The 20139-nt window shown below is 37.6% G+C and overlaps 1 protein-coding gene and 1 pseudogene across 1 annotated transcript; both read right to left on the minus strand.

The window, feature by feature from the left end:
* Positions 1–5813: 5813 nt before the first annotated feature.
* LOC148776524 (olfactory receptor 4K13-like) lies at positions 5814–6754 on the minus strand (annotated as a pseudogene).
* A 10109-nt stretch (positions 6755–16863) lies between these two features.
* On the minus strand, positions 16864–17974 carry LOC148776525 (olfactory receptor 4N5-like). The gene has a single exon (XM_088840323.1). The coding sequence runs from the start codon at positions 17788–17790 to the stop codon at positions 16864–16866; it is 927 nt and encodes a 308-aa protein (XP_088696449.1). The 5' UTR covers positions 17791–17974.
* Positions 17975–20139: the final 2165 nt, after the last annotated feature.

Here is a 20139-nt window from a genome sequence, read left to right on the forward strand (position 1 = left end):
TGACCCCATAGACGGAAGCCCACCAGGCTCCCCCGTCCCTGGGATTCTCGAGGCAAGAACACTGGAGTGGGTTGCCATTTCCTTAACTCCAATGTGTGAAAGTGAAAAGTGAAAGTGAAGTCACTCAGTCGTGTCCGACCCTTAGCGACCCCACGGACTGCAGCCTACCAGGCTCCTCCATCCATCGGATTTTCTAGGCAATAGTACTGGAGTGGCTTGCCATTGCCTTCTCCGTTACAATTTTTACATATGATCAAATGTGAAACATTTTTGAAATACTTACTCTCCTACTCAGACATAGGTAAAAATAAGTTAGAATCAGAAAAATAATGCAGTTATTGCTAACTTGAGGCACAGTTTAAAACTCAGGTAAAAAGTTTAAATTTTTGAGTGGTATGTATTTATACAAATAATATTGAACTGAAAAGGAAAGAAAAAATAATTGAATAACGCTCAATCAGGCAAGGTTTGGTTTTTCTCTAGCAGAAATTTCTGAGAATGGGATGGTTACCTGTGACTGGGGAGCCTAGCTCTTTCTGTGCTGTTTATGTGACTAAATGAGTAAGAATTAGGTCACCTATGGTGCAAACTTGAAGAAAGAAAACTATGTTTAATATTCTGTTTCTATATTCAGTAATAAAGCCTTTCTACACATTTTCATAAAAGCACTTAATGTATGTGGAGATATGTAACTGGAAGCTCTTTTGTTAAGTAATAAAGGCTGTGAAGTTTGTATTGATCTTGAATTTTTTTAATGATTATTTATCCTCATAGTGTTAAGCTGTGTATGGATTAGATAACCCATGAGTAATATTCACTTATCACAAAAAATGTTTGACATGTGAACAATCAGATTTTCTGCCAAAATAACCATTATAAATATTTTCCTAATTAAAAAATAAGCTTGCACAGTTGGTAGAAAAGTTCAAACATTATATGTGCCCAAAGAACTCTTTTCCCATATCAAATTTAAAATATTAAAGTATGTCTTTGTTATAAATGTAGGTAGAAAAGGGTGGTAAGTTTAGAAAAATTGGAAATAGTCCTTAGGTTACAAAATCACCAAAACAAATATATTAGCAGTATAATTAGACAATCATATTGAATAGAAGGTTTGTTACTTCAGAAAAATAAATATAGACTTGAGGGGAAATCTTTTAGATATTCATTTAAATTAATCACATTTAATTTAGAATTCCATAAGTGTTTTCTCAGTTGAAGTAAATATCCAATGTAGGAAAGTAAAAATATGAAGAATTAAATGAACATAAAATAAAATAAGTCAATGTTTTACATTTTCTTGATATGTAATTTTTATTAGACTATATTTTGGACTGGCTAAAGATGTTAAATATAGCCAAGGATGAAACTAATTTTTTGTTATCTTACCACATTCTAAATTATTTTGTCTTTTTATACAATAGTGGTTAAACAGTAAACAAACTCAAATTTATGTTCTCAAAATACAAACTCAAATTATAAATCTGACCCTTTAGATCAGGATGTCAGTGGTATTTTTCCATCACAGACTGGCTTTCTTCTTATTAAAACTGGGTAAATTTGTCCAGATGCTATCTGACCCAAATTGTATTTTACCGTTGCCTTCATGATCAGAATAATCTGGTTTTCATTAATTTCTAGGTTTCGTATACAAAGTTTCCTCCTTTATTAAAGTATACAGTTTCTCTACGTTATTAGCACTGCTATTTAAACCTACCAGTTCTAGCTGAGGAATGGCCTCTTCAAAGATACGTAGACGCAGTAAGATTCTGAATATACATTTATCTTTTTGCCTCTGTGGATATACACTACAATCATTTGCAGGTCAGAAAGAAAAAGGACACAAAACACATACATAAGGTGTAGATTAGTGATTAACGCCCAAAGGGAATTATTAGAGTAAAAGTGCTAGTTAGTTGTCTCTAGAGTTCAGAGTACGGACTTAGTCTCTCATTATTTAAGTTGATTATGAATTCATTAAGTGTATGAGTTGTGTGGAGTCTCCCTAATAAGTGCTTTCCAGGAAAAAAGCATTAAATTAAGTGTTTTGGTTGGTAGAGGGTAAGCAAATTTATGAAAATGGATCTACCATAGATGATGGACTTGAGAAAACTATAATTCTATTCATTTGGCTTTACTATCTGAATATATATAATGTGATAATTGAATGCATTTATTCAATTAGAATTAAAATAAATAGATACACACAGAGCAAGTCATATAAGGAAATTCATAGACTATAGACTAGTTCTTAGCACAGAGAAAACTTTCTTTTTACTCTGTAAGGGAATAAGAGAGAGAGAAAGAGAAAGAAGCACACACACTCATGAGCTAGATCAAGCAGAGGAGGCCTTCACCAGTGAAGTGAAGTGAAGAGAAGACACTCAGTCATGTTCGACTCATTGCGATCCCATGGGTTGTACCCTACTAGGCTCCTCCATCTATGGGATTTTCCAGGCAAGAGTACTGGAGTGGGTTGCCATTTCCTCCTCCAGAGGAACTTCCTGACCCATGGACTGAACCCAGGTCTCCCGCATTATAGGTAGACACTTTACTGTCTGAGCCACCAGAGAAACCCCTGGCCTTCACCAGGGTGATCAAAATGATTTATGGTACTCAATAAGTGATTAGTTAGTGGAGTTTAGCAGATTTGGAATTTCATGTAGTCTTACAATTATGTTTAACTTCATGATGGCTCAACAGTATTAAAAGAATCTTATGGAGGTTACAATAAACTGTGGAACATTCTGAAAGAGATGGGAATCCCAGACCACCTGACCTGCCTCTTGAGAAACCTGTATGCAGGTCAGGAAGCAACAGTTAGAACTGGACATGGAACAACAGACTGGTTCCAAATAGGAAAAGGAGTACGTCAAAGCTGTATATTGTCACCCTGCTTATTTAACTTATGTGCAGAGTACATCATGAGGAATGCTGGGCTGGAAGAAGCACAAGCTGGAATCAAGATTGCTGGGAGAAATATCAATAACCTCAGATATGCAGATGACAACACCCTTATGGCAGAAAGTGAAGAGGAACTCAAAGGCCTCTTGATGAAAGTGAAAGAGGAGAGTGAAAATCTTGGCTTGAAGCTCAACATTCAGAAAACAAAGATCATGGCATCTGGTCCCATCACTTCATGGGAAATAGATGGGGAAACAGTGGAAACAGTGTCAGACTTTATTTTTTTGGACTCCAAAGTCACTGCAGATGCTGATTGCAGCCAGGAAATTAAAAGACACTTACTCCTTGGAAGGAAAGTTATGACCAACATAGATAGCATATTAAAAAGCGGAGACATTACTTTGCCAACCAAAGTCCGTCTAGTCAAGGCTATGGTTTTTCCCGTGGTCATGTATGGATGTGAGAGTTGGACTGTGAAGAAAGCTGATCGCCGAAGAATTGATGCTTTGAACTGTGGTGCTGGAGAAGACTCTTGAGATTCCCTTGGAGTGCAAGGAGATCCAACCAGTCCATTCTAAAGGAGATCAATCCTGGATGTCCATTGGAAGGACTGATGCTAAATCTGAAACTCCAATACTTTGGCCACCTCATGCGACGAGTTGACTCACTGGAAAAGAGTCTAATGCTGGGAAGGATTGGGGGTGGGAGGAGACGGGGAAAACAGAGAATGAGATGGCTGGATGGCATCACCGACTCTGTTGACATGAGTTTGAGTGAACTCCGGGAGTTGGTGATGGACAGGGAGGCCTGGCATGCTGTGATTCATGGGGTCGCAAAGAGTCGGACACGAATGAGTGACTGAACTGAACTGAACTCTGCCATGTCTCCTCAATTACAATCCTCTTGAAAAGGTTACAAGAAAATGAGGGTTGTAAATATATGATAAATATGATTCATTTCCAAAGCCCATAGTAAATATTGCTAATAAATTTTTTATTCTTTCTAACTGAACCTCAGAATTTTTTTCAATGTAGTTCTCCAGGCAACTGCCAGCAATTAGAATTGCCATTAAAAAATATTTCAGCTAAGGAGATACACACCACAACATAGCATGACCTTTGAGGAGATGTTTGCAAGAGAGTAGAACATTCTTAAAAATAGAAATTAAAAGGATAATATGAGCACAATATTGATATCCAGATGAGATTACTCATACCAGTTGTTAAGGATTGTACACATTTAATTTTTCAGAATAAACTTAAATATTAGGTGCACAATGTCTAAGGTCAAAGTAAAACAGGGTGATGTATTGCTTCTCATCCTGTTTGTGATGCCAATTCATACTATGTTCTCTGTTCATTGAACCCATGGTAGATAAGGTGCAAGTGGGGAAGCTGGAAGAAAACCACAGCACAACCTCTCTCTAGACTGGCACAGCGGTCATGACTGTGTTCTCTCCTGGCTGATGCGGCAGTGGTAGCAGCAGTCACGCTGTCTTCTCTCCTCTTGTGGCTTACCCAACGGACGCAGCCGTGATGCAGCAGTAATGCCACTGCTCTCTAGGTGGAGTTCATATATCTGTATCACACAAAGTAGCCCACAGGCCAGCAGCACCTGGTGATGTGAATGCACAGCGCTCCAAGTGATCAGAGCTGTTCCATAATCATTATTTGCAAAATGTGGGGCAAGAGCATGAGGCTGTAGGGTGAGAGAGCCTGACCATGCCATCCTGGCTAATTTGCTTTTTCCCTGCAGGCAGTTACAATCGAACACAAGGGAAAAAACAAATAAGATGAAAATGAGAGAAAATATGCCTTATTCCAGGTTCCTTGTTTTGCAATATGTTAATAAAATACATCAAAAGAGGTGATCCTGAAGATGCTTGCATAATTTAGGTTTTCAATACGTCTTTAGAAGGACTCTTTGCAATGTTTCCATAAACTCACTGAATCATTAATAAATTCAGATTTGTAACCTCAAATAGCCCACTATTTTCTCTGTGTTCATTTCTATTACAATTTATTCTCCACTTAAGAAGACAAACCTTCATGACACTTTAGAAGTATGTTGAATCTATTCTCAAACCTCCCATTCTCAAAACTCTTTAATTGCTTTATGTTGCTACAAACTAGGATTCACGAGGCCTAAATACTCTGGTCTCTACCTTTCTATAGAATCTCTGCACATGTCTTTCTTCCTTTTAGTCCTCAACCTCCCTCATAAATGTCTGTCTTTGGTACCTAATATGACTTTCTCACTTTACAATATCCATATAAACTTTTCCTTCTGCCTGGAATACTCTTTTTCCCAGTCAAATGTCTATTCTTTAGCTTTTTTAATGCTTTTCTGTGAAGACTTCTTAACATGATCTTCTAACATCACCACACCTAATATGGATGCCTCCTCATTACTCTGCAAGGCAGAGAGCAGTGTTGTGTGATAACCACGTGTGTGTATTATTTATTTTAAACATTCCTAAGAGTTCCCTTGAATTCTAAAACAAGGAGTTAAAGGAGGCAATGAATGCAAGCTTATTGATGTATTACATTTGTGCTAAGAATATTTTCCAATAAAATAAAAAGATACCTTATTTTCCTCACATTTAGTAAGGTAGAAATTTAATATTATTTAACATTTGATTTCAATTATTTGAAGAAATATTTAAATGATCTTCCCTGGTGGCTAAGCCATAAAGAATCCACTTGCCAGTGTAGGAAATATGGGCTAAATCCCTGGACAAAGAAGATCTCCTGGAGGAGGAAATAGTAATCCACTCCATGGCAGTGGAGCCTCTTGGGCTACCATTCATGGGGTTGCAAAGAGTCAGACAACACTGAGCAACTAAACAATAACAATAACAACCCCCCAATTGCAGGGAACAAAAAATGATCGTATACAGCAGACAATATTTAGGGGGTGAACCAGGAACCAATATGCTGGTTGCTCAGTCTCTTAATGGCTGCCTTCATTTCCTGATTCCTCAGAGTATAAATAATTGGATTAAGGAGAGGAGTGATGACAGAGTACAACATAGACAGAAATTTATCTACAGAGTAACTATTAAATGGGAAAGCATAGATGAAGATGGCAGGGCCAAAGAAGAGAGTGACGACAGTGATGTGAGCAGACAGTGTAGACAGAGCCTCAGAGGGTGCACTGGAGGAGTGCTGCCAGATGGTGAGCAGCATGGCCACGTAAGATACGAGCAAGAGAATGAAGCAGATCAGGGCAAGAGCCCACTGTTCACGATCACCAAGAGCTCCAGGATGCAAGGATCAGTGCAGGCAAGCTTGATGACCAGGGGGAGGTCGCAAAAAAAGCTGTCCAATACATTGGGACCGCAGAAAGGCAAACCCATCATAAAAACCATCTGGCTTGTAGTATGGATAAGCCCAATCACCCATGAGAGCAGTAGAAGCCCAATGAGCACCCTGTGACTCATGATGGTCTTGTAGTGCAAGGGTTTGCATGTGGCAACATACCTGTCAATGGCCATAGCTATCAGAAGAGACATCTCTCCACCCCTAAAGAAGTGCATAAAGAACATCTGGATCAGGCAGCCCCACCAGGAGATGGTCTTGTGTTTTCTGAGGAAGTCTGAAGTCACTTTGGGAATTGCAGCAGAAGAAAGATATACATCAAAAAATGATAAATTTGCCAGGAAGAAATACATGGGGGAGTGAAGATGGTTATCAACTATCACAGAGATGACAGTGAGGAGGTTTCCTACTAGGACGGCGACATAGATCAGCAAGAAGACTGCAAAAAAGAATATTTGAGTTTCTTGAGAAGTAGAAAGTCCCACCAAAATGAACTCAGAAACGCTTGATCTGTTATTCAGCAGATCCATTCATCCTTCTGCAGAAGCTGTCTGAAAAGGGAAAACAAAGAGGGTGTGATAGGAAGTAATAGATCAGGGAACTTAATATTTACTTAAGCATTTTGCCTTTTATTCAGAGTAATGACAGTTTGGCAGTAGGACTGCTTTTTAGGTATTTAGCAGTTGGAGATATTTCACAGGACCATGAGACCGTAAAAAGGTGATGATTATGGACCAAGTTAAATCAAATTTTCTGATGGTTAGTGCAAAGCAAGTTCAGTTAGACACAGAAAACTTGTCTCCTTTCATGTTCAACTCCAGATCATACTGTGTAGAAACACTTAAACTATTAGAGTGACAAAGGAGAGTTTTCAAAATCTCCTGGAGGTAGATTTTTATCTTTCTTGAATCTCAAGAAGTACATTATGATATCCTCAGTATGCAGTAATAAGTTTACTTTACTAAAAAAAGATATTATGAAGACCAATTCAAGCCTAAAGCAGCATGAAGAAAATAAATAACAAAAATTATAGCAAAAATTAAATGTAGAATTCAGAGAAAGATAACAAAAGAAACCAGTGAAACCAAGACCTGGTTGTTAAAAAAAATGAATTAAAGCAATGATACTCTAAACAGGCTAAGAAGAAAAGAGAAGATGCAATTTAGAAAAATCAGAAATGAAGGAGAATTCGTCACTACTGGTCTACTCATCCCATAAACATTATGATAATAGTAAATAACTCTATAAAATAAATTAAAAATTATTTCCAAAATCACATTATGTGCATTATGCTTCCTGAAGTAGATTGATTAAAGACATGTATTGTTGATAGAAAGTTAAGTATTGAGACAGCTCCATGGTTTACTGAGATCAAACCCTATTCATTTACACCTGAAACACCAGATTAACTCTCAAAAGTGCAGATACTCATTTCACCTATTTTCCTAAATCTTCCCTTTATGTGGCTATGTAAATAAGTTTATTCCATCTGTGCATTCTTACCCTGCATGCTGCATACTGTCACTTCAGTTGTGTTCAACTCTGTGCGACCCTGTGGACGGTAGCCTGCCAGGCAAGAATACTGTGGGTTGCTTTGCCTTCCTCCAGAGGATCTTTCTGACCCAGGGATATCAGTTGCATCTCCTGCATTGGTAGGTGAGTGTTGCAAAATCCGTGACCGATTTTATCTGATATTTGCTTTTTAACTCACACATTTTCATAAATACAATGAGTATGTAGAAATACCAAAAATACTGTTAGTAAGACCATGAGCTAGTGATGTAACCAAGGTAGTCCTGTTCACCTTTTCACTCAAAGAGATGCAAGAAGCAGGGTGACTGAACTGTTTACCATTGTGCATCTCAACAAACAAACTAAAAGTATGATGAACTGTTCGAACAGAATAGCATCTTTGGATAGTTACTTCTCACCTTTGGACCTATTTCCTCTCGTTGATTTTCCTTAAATTTCCTTTAACCTTTAACTTTGTCAAGGATAGATAGAAGTCATAGATATTGTGGTGCTGATTGAGGTGGACTCTGTTAAGCTAAATTATTTTTTTAAAATATGAATAAAAGGAAAAGTCAATACTTCATCTACATAAATTCACTTATTTCATTGCCTCCCCTGTAGATCTGACTTTAGCTTTATTGTTCAAGTTTAATTACAGGCTCAATGATCATCCCTAGTGCTTTTATTGCCTTTATCAGAGCCTAGAGGCAGACCTAATTTCAAAATGAGAGAATAAAATAGGACATATTTGATTATTTGTGTACCTTTAACCTGTTAATCACACAGTATAGTTTTTAGAGACACAGTATATCCGGTTGATCATAACGAACGTTTTATGCACTTAGGGTATGTAAGATTAATATCAAGACACACATTTGATAAGTGGCTGTACTCTAACCATTATGTTTGACACCATTATCAGAGTTGCATAGAAACTTCGTTCTTTCACATGGTAGTCAGATAGAAAATGGAAATCTTTGATATGTGAATCATCATTCCTTCTTTGTGCTTTGTACTCTTAATGCAAGACAATGATTTTATCTAAGCTACAGCCACTGGATCTTCTATGTTTTTCTGAAGTATGCACATAAGTAGATTTGAAGATGCTCATTGACCTGGCAAACATCACATCCTAGACAGGGTGATTCTTCTTTTTTTTTATTTTTACAAACTCAGTTCAGTTCAGTCATTCAGTTGTGTCCGACTCTTTGCAATCCCATGAACCTCAGCACGCCAGGCCTCCCTGTCCATCACCAACTCCTGGAGTCACAAAAACCCATGTCCATTGAGTCGGTGATGCCATCCAACCATCTCATCCTCTGTTGTCCCCTTCTCCACCTGCCCCCAATCTTTCCCAGCATCAGGGTCTTTTCAAATGAGTCAGCTCTTCACATCAGGTGGCCAAAGTATTGGAGTTTCAGCTTCAACATCAGTTCTACCGGTGAACACCCAGGACTTATCTCCTTTAGAATGGACTGGTTGGATCTCTTTGCAGTTCAAGGGACTCTGAAGAGTCTTCTCCAACATCACAGTTCAAAAGCATCAATTCTTCAGAACTCTCACTTCTATACATGACTACTAGAAAAACTAATGTTTGTTTAAATACATGGCCATTTTCAGACTGCTGTCACTGGATAGTTTGTCATATATTCCTCTCCATAAATCTGAACAAGTGTAATGAAAGCATCAATATTTTGTACGTGTTGAAACTCTATTATTGTCCAAGCCATGAATCAGGCATTTTATCCTTGAAGTTTTGTTATCTATCTCCCTTTATAGTAACTGCATCCCTAGAAACAAATATTCAAATTCCTCTATATTATGTAGAAGCTTAAAGAATAAAGTCATTTAATCTGATCAGGGTTTCCAAACAATTAAAATATCTTGAAAACATAAAAAATAATAATTATTCTCTAAGACATTATTCTCTAAGAATAATTATCTAAGAATATTTCTAAGAATAGTATTCTCTAAGAATAATTTCTTCAGCCTGGATTGCTGCCTTAATTCCCAGCAAACATGATTACAGTGATTTTTATGTTTTTTCCACTTGTATAAAAATAAGGTTTATTTCCAGTTCAATTTCACTCTTCAACCCTCACTTCAGTTATTATTTTGGCATTTGAATTTTATCACTTACAGACACTTTTATATCATAAATGGACTAGCGTGACAGATGTGATATACAGGTAGAGTAACACATCAGGATGATGTAACCTACCAGTTGCACTTGTACTTTAGAAGTAACATCACTATGAAATCCTGAATCCTCAGTTAGTATCCAGTGATTTTATTTTCTGCTCTGGACTTCAAACTGCTCAATATATAAACGTATCCCTTAATAGGAGGTATAAAGGAGAAAACTCACTGGCTTGTTTCAGAGTCCTCAGAGACTGGCAGTAAAAAGTAACTGGGATTGTTAAAAGAGACTTTTGCCATTATGGAAATTGAGATACCATTTTTCAATTCTTAAACTGACAATTCTTTAAAGGGTACAATAGATAATCAAGGGGGTTTTGGAAGCTGTCACTAGTTGTGAATTGTGGTATTTTGTATAGTTTCTTTTGTTTTGTTGTTGTAGTTTAATTTCTAAAATAAGCATTAAGAAATGTTATATTTAGGCAAATATATATCCCAGGCGACTTTAACTATAAATTTTATTAAGGTTGAAAATGTCACATTTAAACTCAAATCTGTTGAAATATTATTGAGAAATGATATAAGGAAATTTTCCATCATTCCAATGAAATAGTTACTCCACTAACAATTTTTTTTTGTATACAGATATATATATATTTAAAACCTAGCAAATTTGTAGATGCATCAGGTTCTTTTTCAGGTCTGCTCATTTTATTCCTTGTCTTGGCTGTTAACTTTTGAGGAGGTCCTATGCACTTTATTTTTACTCATTATGTTTGATGGTATATCTTAGTGTTAGAAAGAGCATGTCCTATCTCATTGCTTTATTCATTCAAAGGGTTCTTGTATGTTTTTATATCTTTTTATTCTAAATTAAGTTGATTTTTTTTTCTAAAATTAAAACAAGTTCTACTAGTCATTTTGATATCACAATATTAAACTTATAAAATGCAGAAAAAAATAATAGAATTACAAAATTGAGTATAATAGGAAATTCTTACATCCCTTTAAATATTTACTATCATGACACAGCAAAATTTTGTCATGTTTGTTATTTCAACACATTTTTTGGTAACACATTTTTGTTAAATCTAATTTTGCACATTTTGTACTTGGGTGCTACACTTAAATTATGTTTTCCCCTAATATGATTGATCTTACTGTTATTGTTTTTGTTTTACATATATAGGTGGTAAATGGTATCATTGCTGACATCTCATTTTTAATAGTTTTTCTACTACTTTCTCTTCTTTATATTCTGTTCTGTTCCGTCGCTCAGTCGTGTCCGACTCTATGCGACCCCGTGGACTGTAGCCTACCAGGCTTCTCCATCCATGGGATTCTCCAGGCAAGAATACTGGAGTGGGTTACCATTTCCTTCTCCAGGGGATCTTCCTTCTTTATATTAGGTTAATGATAAAATGATCTCCAAACAATATTTTTTATATTACTTATCTTCTTAACTAAAATTTTCTAGCAATACTGAGTAACAGTGACAATAACTGCTATGGGCAAAACCTGTTAGCTTCCCAACCATGACTTTCTTTTTTCTTGATAATGCCACCTCATTTTCTTGGGATTAGTTGCCTATGTACTTCCACGAAGCCGCAAACTCTTTCTAAAAATCTGCATCTCACTAACCAAGGTCAATCCCAACTCCACTATTTTCCTCACCAGTATCTAGTTTAGCCATGATCGTAGACCAGGTAGCAGAGACAGCTATTATCTTCTGTGTGGCCTTCTCCTGTTCGTCATTTGTAATGGATACCTGAATTCATTTAGAGACATTGTACAGCCACCCTTGTAATTAGAACTGGCAAATAGCATAAAACAAAACAATATTATCATGTGGCTACTTGGTGGAAATTCCCTATAAGGGCTGACTCACCAACAAGTTATGCTCTTTGCCTCTTGCTGCTGCTGCTGCTAAGTCGCTTCAGTCGTGTCCAAATCTGTGCGACCCCATAGTCGGCAGCCCACCAGGCTCCGCCGTCCCTGGGATTCTCCAGGCAAGAACACTGGAGTGGGTCACCATTTCCTTCTCCAATGCAGGAAAGTGGAAAGGGAAAGTGAAGTTGCTCAGTCATATCCGACTCTTCACGATCCCATGGACTGCAGCCTACCAGGCTCCTCCATCCATGGGATTTTCCAGGCAAGAGTACTGGAGTAGGGTGCCATTGCCTTCTCCATTGCCTCTTGCTAACCCTATATAATCCAAGCCTGTGCCCCGACCAGTAATGCTGAAGAAGCTGAAGTTCAACTGTTCTATGAAGACCTACAGAACCTTCTAGAATTAACACTCAAAAAAGATGTCTGTTCATTATAGGGGACTGGAATGCAAAAGTAGGAAGTCAAGAAACACCTGGAGTAACAGACAAATTTGGCCTTGGAGTACAGAATGAAGCAGGACAAAGGCTAATAAAGTTTTGCCAAGAGAATTCACTAGTCATAGCAAACACCCTCTTCCAACAACACAAGAAAAGACTCTACACATGGACATCACCAGATGGCCAAAACCGAAATCAGATTGATTATATTCTTTGCAGCCAAAGATGGAGAAGCTCTATAAAGTCAGCAAAAACAAGACCAGGAGCTGACTGTTGCTCAGATCATGAACTCCTTATTGCCAAATTCAGACTGAAATTGAAGAAAGTGTGGAAAACCACTAGACCATTCAGGTATGACCTAAGTCAAATCCCTTGGGATTATACAGTGGAAGTGAGAAATAGATTTAAGGGACTAGATCTGACAGAGTGCCTCATGAACTACGGACGGAGCTTCATGACATTGTACAGGAGACAGGAATCAAGACCATCACCATGGAAAAGAAATGCAAAAAAGCAAAATGCCTGTCTGAGGAGGCATGACAAATAGCTCTGAAAAGAAGGGAAGCGAAAACCAAAGGAGAAAAGGAAAGATATAAGCATGTGAATGCAGAGTTCCTAAGAATAGCAAGGAGAGATAAGAAAGCCTTCCTCAGCGATCAATGCAAAGAAATAGAGGAAAACAATAGAATGGGAAAGACTAGAGATCTCTTCAAGAACATTAGAGATACCAAGGGAACATTTCATGCAAAGAAGGGCTCGATAAAGGACAGAAATGGTATGGACCTAACAGAATCAGATATTAAGAAGAGGTGGCAAGAATAAACAGAATAACTGTACAAAAAGATCTTCACGGCCAAGATAATCACGATGGTGTGATCACTCATTTAGAGTCAGACATCCTGGAATGTGAAGTCAAGTGGGCCTTAGGAAGCATCACTATGAACAAAGCTAGTGGAGGTGATGGAATTCCAGTTGAGCTATTTCAAATCCTGGAAGACGATGCTGTGAAAGTGCTGCACTCATTATGCCAGCAAATTTGGAAAACTCAGCAGTGGCCACAGGACTGGAAAAGGTCAGTTTTCATTCCAATCCCAAAGAAAGGCAATGCCAAAGATTGCTTTCTACTACCAAATAATTGCCATCATCTCACATGCTAGTAAGGTAACGCTAAAAATTCTCCATGCCAGGCTTCAGCAATACGTGAACCATGAACTTCCAGATGTTCAAGCTGGTTTTAGAAAAGGCAGAAGAACAAGAGATCAAATTGCCAACATCCTCTAGATAATCAAAAAAGCAAGAGAGTTTCAGAAAAACATTTATTTCTGCTTTATTGACTATGCCAAAGCCTTTGACTGTGTGGATCACAATAGACTGTGGAAAATTCTGAAAGAGATGGGAATACCAGACCACCTGACCTGCCTCTTGAGAAACCTGTATGCAGGTCAGGAAGCAACAGTTAGAACTGGACGTGGAAGACCAGACTGGTTCCAAATAGGAAAAGGAGTATAATAAGGCTGTATATTGTCACCCTGCTTATTTAAATTATATGCAGAGTACATCATGAGAAATGCTGGGCTGGAGGAAGCACAAGCTAGAATCAAGATTGCTGGGAGAAATATCAATATCCTCAGATATGCAGATGACACCACCCTTATGTCTGAAACGGAAGAGGAACTAAAGAGTCTCTTGATGAAGTGAAAGAAGAGAGTGAAACAGCTGCCTTAAAGCTCAACATTCAGAAAACTAAGATCATGGCATCCAGTCCAATCACTTCATGGGAAATATATGGGGAAACAGTAGCTTACTTTATTTTTCTGGGCTCCAAAATCACTGTAGATGGTGATTGCAGCCATGAAATTAAAAGATGTTTACTCCTTGGAAGGAAAGTTATAACCAACCTAGAAAGCATATTAAAAAGCAGAGACATTACTTTGCCAACAAAGGTCCATCTAGTCAAGGCTATGGTTTTTCCAGTGATCATGTATGGATGTGACAGTTGGACTCTAAAGAAAGTTAGTTGAGCACTGAAGAATTGATGCTTTTGAACTGTAGTGTTGGAGAAGACTCTTGAGAGTCCCTTGGACTGCAAGGAGATCCAACCAGTCCATTCTAAAGGAGATTAGTCCCGGGTGTTTATTGCTAGGACTGATGTTGAAGCTGAAACTCCAATTCTTTGGCCACCTAATTTGAAGAGCTGACATATTTGAAAAGACCCTGATGCTGGGAAAGATTGAGGGCAGGTGGAGAAGGAGGCAACAGAGGATGAGATGGTTGGATGGCATCACTGACTCAATGGACATGGGTTTCTGTGACTCCGGGAGCTGGTGATGGACAGATATGCCTCGCGTGCTGAGGTTCATGGGGTCGCAAAGGGTCAGACGTGACTGAGTGAATTAACTGGACTGAGCTGAACTGAAGATGTACAGTAAATATTTATAACCCTAAATAACCACTAAAAACCACAGGAAAAATATAACTATATCAACATTATTAATATGAATATATATAAATTAATAATGGAAAATACTTAAATATATCCCCCGAAAGAAAAAGGACAAAATCAGAAAAAATGGATGAAACAAATATAAAATAGAGAGTTTTGTCAGTTTTAACCAAACTGTACTTGTAATCATGATATATATAAATGGCTTAATAACCCAGTTAAACACAGAGATTGTCATATTGGTAAAATATATGTTGCAGACAAGAAGCCATTGTTAAAGCCATTGTTAAAATAATCTAATACTTAGATTAAAAGTAAAAGGACAGAAAAAGAAAAGTATGCTAATATGTTATTTTTTAATTAAACTGTGATGTGCTGGTTTACCTCTGCTGCTTTAAAAAATTACCACAAACTTAGTGACTTAAAATGCCATAATTTATTATCTTACAATTTTTAGGTCAGAAGTCTGATGCACTCTTATTGTGTTAAATTCATAGTGTTGGCAGAGTTGCATTTCTTTCTGTAAGCTATAGGAGAGAATTCATTTCCTTGTGTGTGTGTGTGTGTGTGTTAGTCATTCAGTCTGACTCTTTGCAACTCCATGGACAGCAGCCTTCTAGGCCCCAGCCTTCTCGGTCCATGGCATTCTCCAGGCAAGAATACTGGAGTGGGTTACCATTCCTTTCTGTAGAGGATCTTCCCCACCCAGGGATCGAATGCATTCTCCCACATTGCAGGCAGATTCTTTACCATCTGAGCTGCCAGGGAAGCCCTCATTTCTTCTCCTTTTTCAATTAAACCAAAAGAAAGCAGAAAAAATAGAGTAATACAAAACATCTGGCAAGAAAACAAATTTTAATGAAGTCATATCAATAATATCACTAAATATAAGTGATCTTTCATTTTGCACTATTGTCATGAATTTATACATGTATATACATATGTCATATATATAAGTCTCATGAGATATCTACTATTTTTTGTACAGTCAATTTTCAGTATGTACTTTTTTACACATATCAACATAATTGACAATCTGCTTCTATATCCCCCAGCTTTATAATTGCTATGAGGACAGTAACTTGTTTTATACACCATTTTGTTGGCAATGTTTTTGGATTATCACTGAATACCATACCAAATATACCTTTACAGCACTTTCCATGATTTTGTAAGCACTTAATGCCTTATATTACCTTATTTAAAAAATAACCAGAAAAGTTTAGTTATCTGTAACCAAATAATAATATACCAAATATACTGTATATAAAATACCTATCATTATTGTATTAAGTGAAAAGATTTTTGAGTGAACTCAAATTCCTTTCTAAGATTTAAAAAATTACCATTATGAATAACCACAAAACTCTCCAAAACTTTGAAATGTGAAGTTAAACTCTTTCATGACCATTTTCCATAGGATATAACAGCTTTCTTTACCTCACTCCACCAAATTAGGAACAAACAACTACATCTTTAAGTGTCCATTAAAATTATGTAACAGCATGATACTTTGTACTTAATGATATTTTACTATGCAAAACCCTTTATTTAGAATCTCGAGAATCCTGCTTTAAATCAAATATGAAACATTAGTCACTCTTTTACTTAATACCTTTTTTGGCCTCTCTTTGAAATTTGAATATATTGAACATCTTTTTTCACCTAAAATATATGATTTTCTTGTACTCTAGCTTCAATTTCTGCCACTTTCACACTAACTGTGCTACAGCCATTTTTCTTTATGATTTTCAAATGTATCAAGCTTATAAGATCTTTGTGTCCTTGTATTAGTCATCCTCTCTGCCTAGAATATTCAGTTCCCATGGTTATTGCATGGTTGTTTCTTTCAAATCATCTGGATATCAGCTAAATACCACTCAATATCTTGCTTAACAACCAAAAATAAAGTAACTACCATCTCTCAGTCAAACTCTAACATGCCATTATTTGTAATTAACTTCAGAGCATTATCTCTTTCAGACATTGTGTCTTTTTTTCAGTTTAATAGTATAACCTGTCTTTATCCACTCAAATACAGCAGATCTGGAATCTTATCTGTCCCATTCATATACTTAGAATAATGCCTGAAACAGGAAAGTGTTTAATAAATACATTATTTGCTAAATGATTGATTCGATGCATTAATGAATAAATAACTTATTTAATTCCAAATGAACTTACTCCCTTCCTTGGTTTTCCAGTCTTTCCATTGCATTCAGCAAACCATGTAATGACTCAACAACTTCTTCATGGAAGCTTTTACTTCCTGATTGCGAAGGGTATAAATCACAGGGTTCATCAAAGGAAAGATTACAGTGTGAAAGAGAGAAACCACTTTGTCAGCTGGGAAGGCTCTGAAGGGGCGGGTGTAGATGAAGATGGCAGGTCCAAACATGAGAAACACGATGATAATGTGTGTGGTGCATGTGGAAAGAGCCTTGCTCTTCCCTTCAGAGGAGTGCCCCTTTACACGGCAGAGGATGACTGCATAGGAGGCCAGAAGCCCCAGAAAGCACAGCAGGGTGAGCAGGCCACTGTTGGAGACCGTCAGGAGCTCCACCACAAAGGTGTCAGTGCAGGCCAGCTTGATGACCTGTGGCACATCGCAGAAGAAGTTGTCCAGTCGGTTTGGACCACAGAAGGGCAAGTGGATAATAAGAGCCACTTGAACAATGGAAGGAGTAAATCCCCCAAGCCACAGAGCCAACAGCAAGGCATAGCAGGCTCTAGGGTTCATGATAGTTGAATAGTGTAAAGGACGACAGATGGCAATGTAGCAGTCAAAGGCCATCACAACAAGAAGGAACATCTCCCCTGCCCCAAGAAAGTGCAAGAAAAAGAGCTGAGTGATGCAGCCTCTATAGCAGATCACCTTCTTCTCAGAGAGGAAGTCCACCAGCATCCTGGGAGCCACAATGAAGGAGTAGGATGCATCCAGGAAGGCCAGGTTGCCCAGGAAGAAGTAGAGGGGGGCCGTGAGCCCGGGGTCTGACCTGATGGTGAGGATGATGAGGAAATTTCCAGGGAGGATGATGAGGTAGAAAATTAAGACTAGTGTGAAAACCAGGAGTTGAACATCTTGAGACTGGGTCAGACCAGGTAGGATGAACGCTGTCACCGCAGTGCTGTTCTCCCCCTCCATCAGTGCTCAGTCTGCGGAATTACCAAGAGCAGAATACCATCTGTTATACCCACCTTTTCATCTATCCCCTAGCTCTGCTCCAAATAAAAATGATATTTTCCACATCCAGCACCTTGCCAGCTGAATGCAGTTTTTGCATCATAGGTCTCCTGTGTTTTCAGTTAAATTTTCTACCTTTCATTTTCCTGATTCTCCGAGACACTGATCTTATGGCCACACTTGCATTCCTGTTTAAGCGTGTGTTTCTGTATAATTGTGTTCCTAAGCTATTTTGCTTGAAGCATGCTAGAAAACTCCTGATCAAAGTGACACTGGTCACTATTAAGGTTGTCAGGCTGCTGTTGCTCTTGTTGCTGTCAGTGGTGCACTGTCTCTAATGCTCAGGTTAGGTGCTGAGTTTTCGTCCCCTTCTTCATCTCCACAGAGCAAAGATATTTTGCAGATGCTTCTTTCCTCCAGTTCCTGCAGAATCCCCAGTTCCTGATTTGCAGCTATGTACCTTGTTTTCAGAATTTGTGCCTTATTAGTTCCATCACAGTGTTTTGCTTTGGTGCCCTTGTGCAACCTTACTCCATTTAGTCACCTGGATCTCAGCAAGTACACTACGTTACACCTAACTCAGAGGTATTCCCCTAGTTGGGGCATCCCAGGTGACTGAGTGCTAAAGAATTCACCTGCCAATGCAGGAAATACTGGAGATGCAAGTTTGATCCCTGGATCAGAAAGATCCCCTGGAGGAGGTAATGGCAACCCACTCCAGCATTCTTGCCTGGATAATTCCATGGACAGAGGAGCTTCAACCCATGGGGTCACAAAGAGTCAGACATGACTGAGCAACTAAGCACACATTCCCCGACTTACACCTCTGACTGGTCCCCAATCCTGCATGTGTTCCACACCCTGTTCTTAAATTCTAATGAATACTAGTCTGGTCTTACTTGCTCACCATATATATCCACAGTCTACTTTTCCCTCAGATCTCAGGATGATAGCCAAATGCTATTCCCACAAATATTTTCTTGTAATGTAAACCTTATTAGAATATATAAAATATCTTGACTATCTCAACTAATAAAATCAAAGCTAGATCTGGAAATGACCATATAGAACATGTAGTCTAATATATCATTTAACAGATGAGAAAAATAGAGCAATTTCAGTTAAGATTCTTAAATTTACAATGACTTTTCTTTTTTATTCTAATTAGTAAGTCATAGGGGAGAAAAGGTATGTGTTCCTCAGTTTAAACAGATTGTGTGTGTGTGCTCAGTTGTGTCTGATTCTTTGCAACCCCATGGACTGCAGCCCACCAGGCTCCTCTGTCCATGGGACTTTCCAGGCAATAAAGTTACTACTATCAACTTGTATGATTTTATTTAGGTGCTTAAATAATTGCTATTTGCTTATGTAAATGCTTCATCCTTGTGGGCTATAATCTGATCTAAAGAATTCTGTTCATGACATCCAGAATGAAGATTTAATCTATATAGTGGTCTCCAAAATGGAATATGCTCATCTCAGTGGATAAACAAGATAATCCATTAGGGTGCATAAAAACAGTGGAACTTCTCCATATATTATTGTAAATCATGCTTTGAATTTTTAAAAGTATTTGTGATTGATTTCTAAGTTTTACATTGCTATAGTTGTAGAAACATTCTGAAGTAAATATTCATATATGTGATATTTGTGCATATTTGTTGAGAAGAATGATGTAAAAGGAGAAAGGTTGTTGACTATAACAAAATATTATAATGTGACATATAGCAATATTTCCCTTGATTTTTAATTGCACACAATGTTGATTTTCAAAAATGCTATGCATACAGTGGAATGCAATTTAGCAATGAAAAGGAATGGAGTACTGATGTATGTTACAACATGCATATAACTCAAAACCATTATGCTATATAAGAGGAGCCAGTCACAAAGGACCACATATTGTTTAATTCAATTTATGCAAAATGTCCAGACAAGGCAAATCTGTAGATATAGAAAGTAGAAGAGAGTTTGCCAAGGAATAGGAATGGGATTAGAGTGACTGTTAATGAGTATGAGATTTCATGCGGAGTGACAGAATGTTCTAAAATTATATCATGTTGATGCTTGCATAGCTCATTAAATACACTTAGCACTGAATAATATGGTCTAAATGGTAAATTTATGATATGCTTTTTGTATCTCAATAAGTATTATTTGTACTGTGCTCAATCGCTCTAGTTGTGTCTGACTCTTTGTGACACCGTGGACTGTAGCCTGCCAGGCTCCTCTGTCCATGGGATTTTCCCAGCAAGAATACTGGAGTGGGTTGTCATTTCCTTCTCCAGATTTCTTTAACTACTATTTAAT

The sequence above is a fragment of the Moschus berezovskii genome, chromosome 9, assembly GCF_049115385.1.
Source record: "Moschus berezovskii isolate FMDL1 chromosome 9, NW_MosBer_1.0, whole genome shotgun sequence".
In the NCBI taxonomy this organism is placed as follows: Eukaryota; Metazoa; Chordata; class Mammalia; order Artiodactyla; family Moschidae; genus Moschus; species Moschus berezovskii.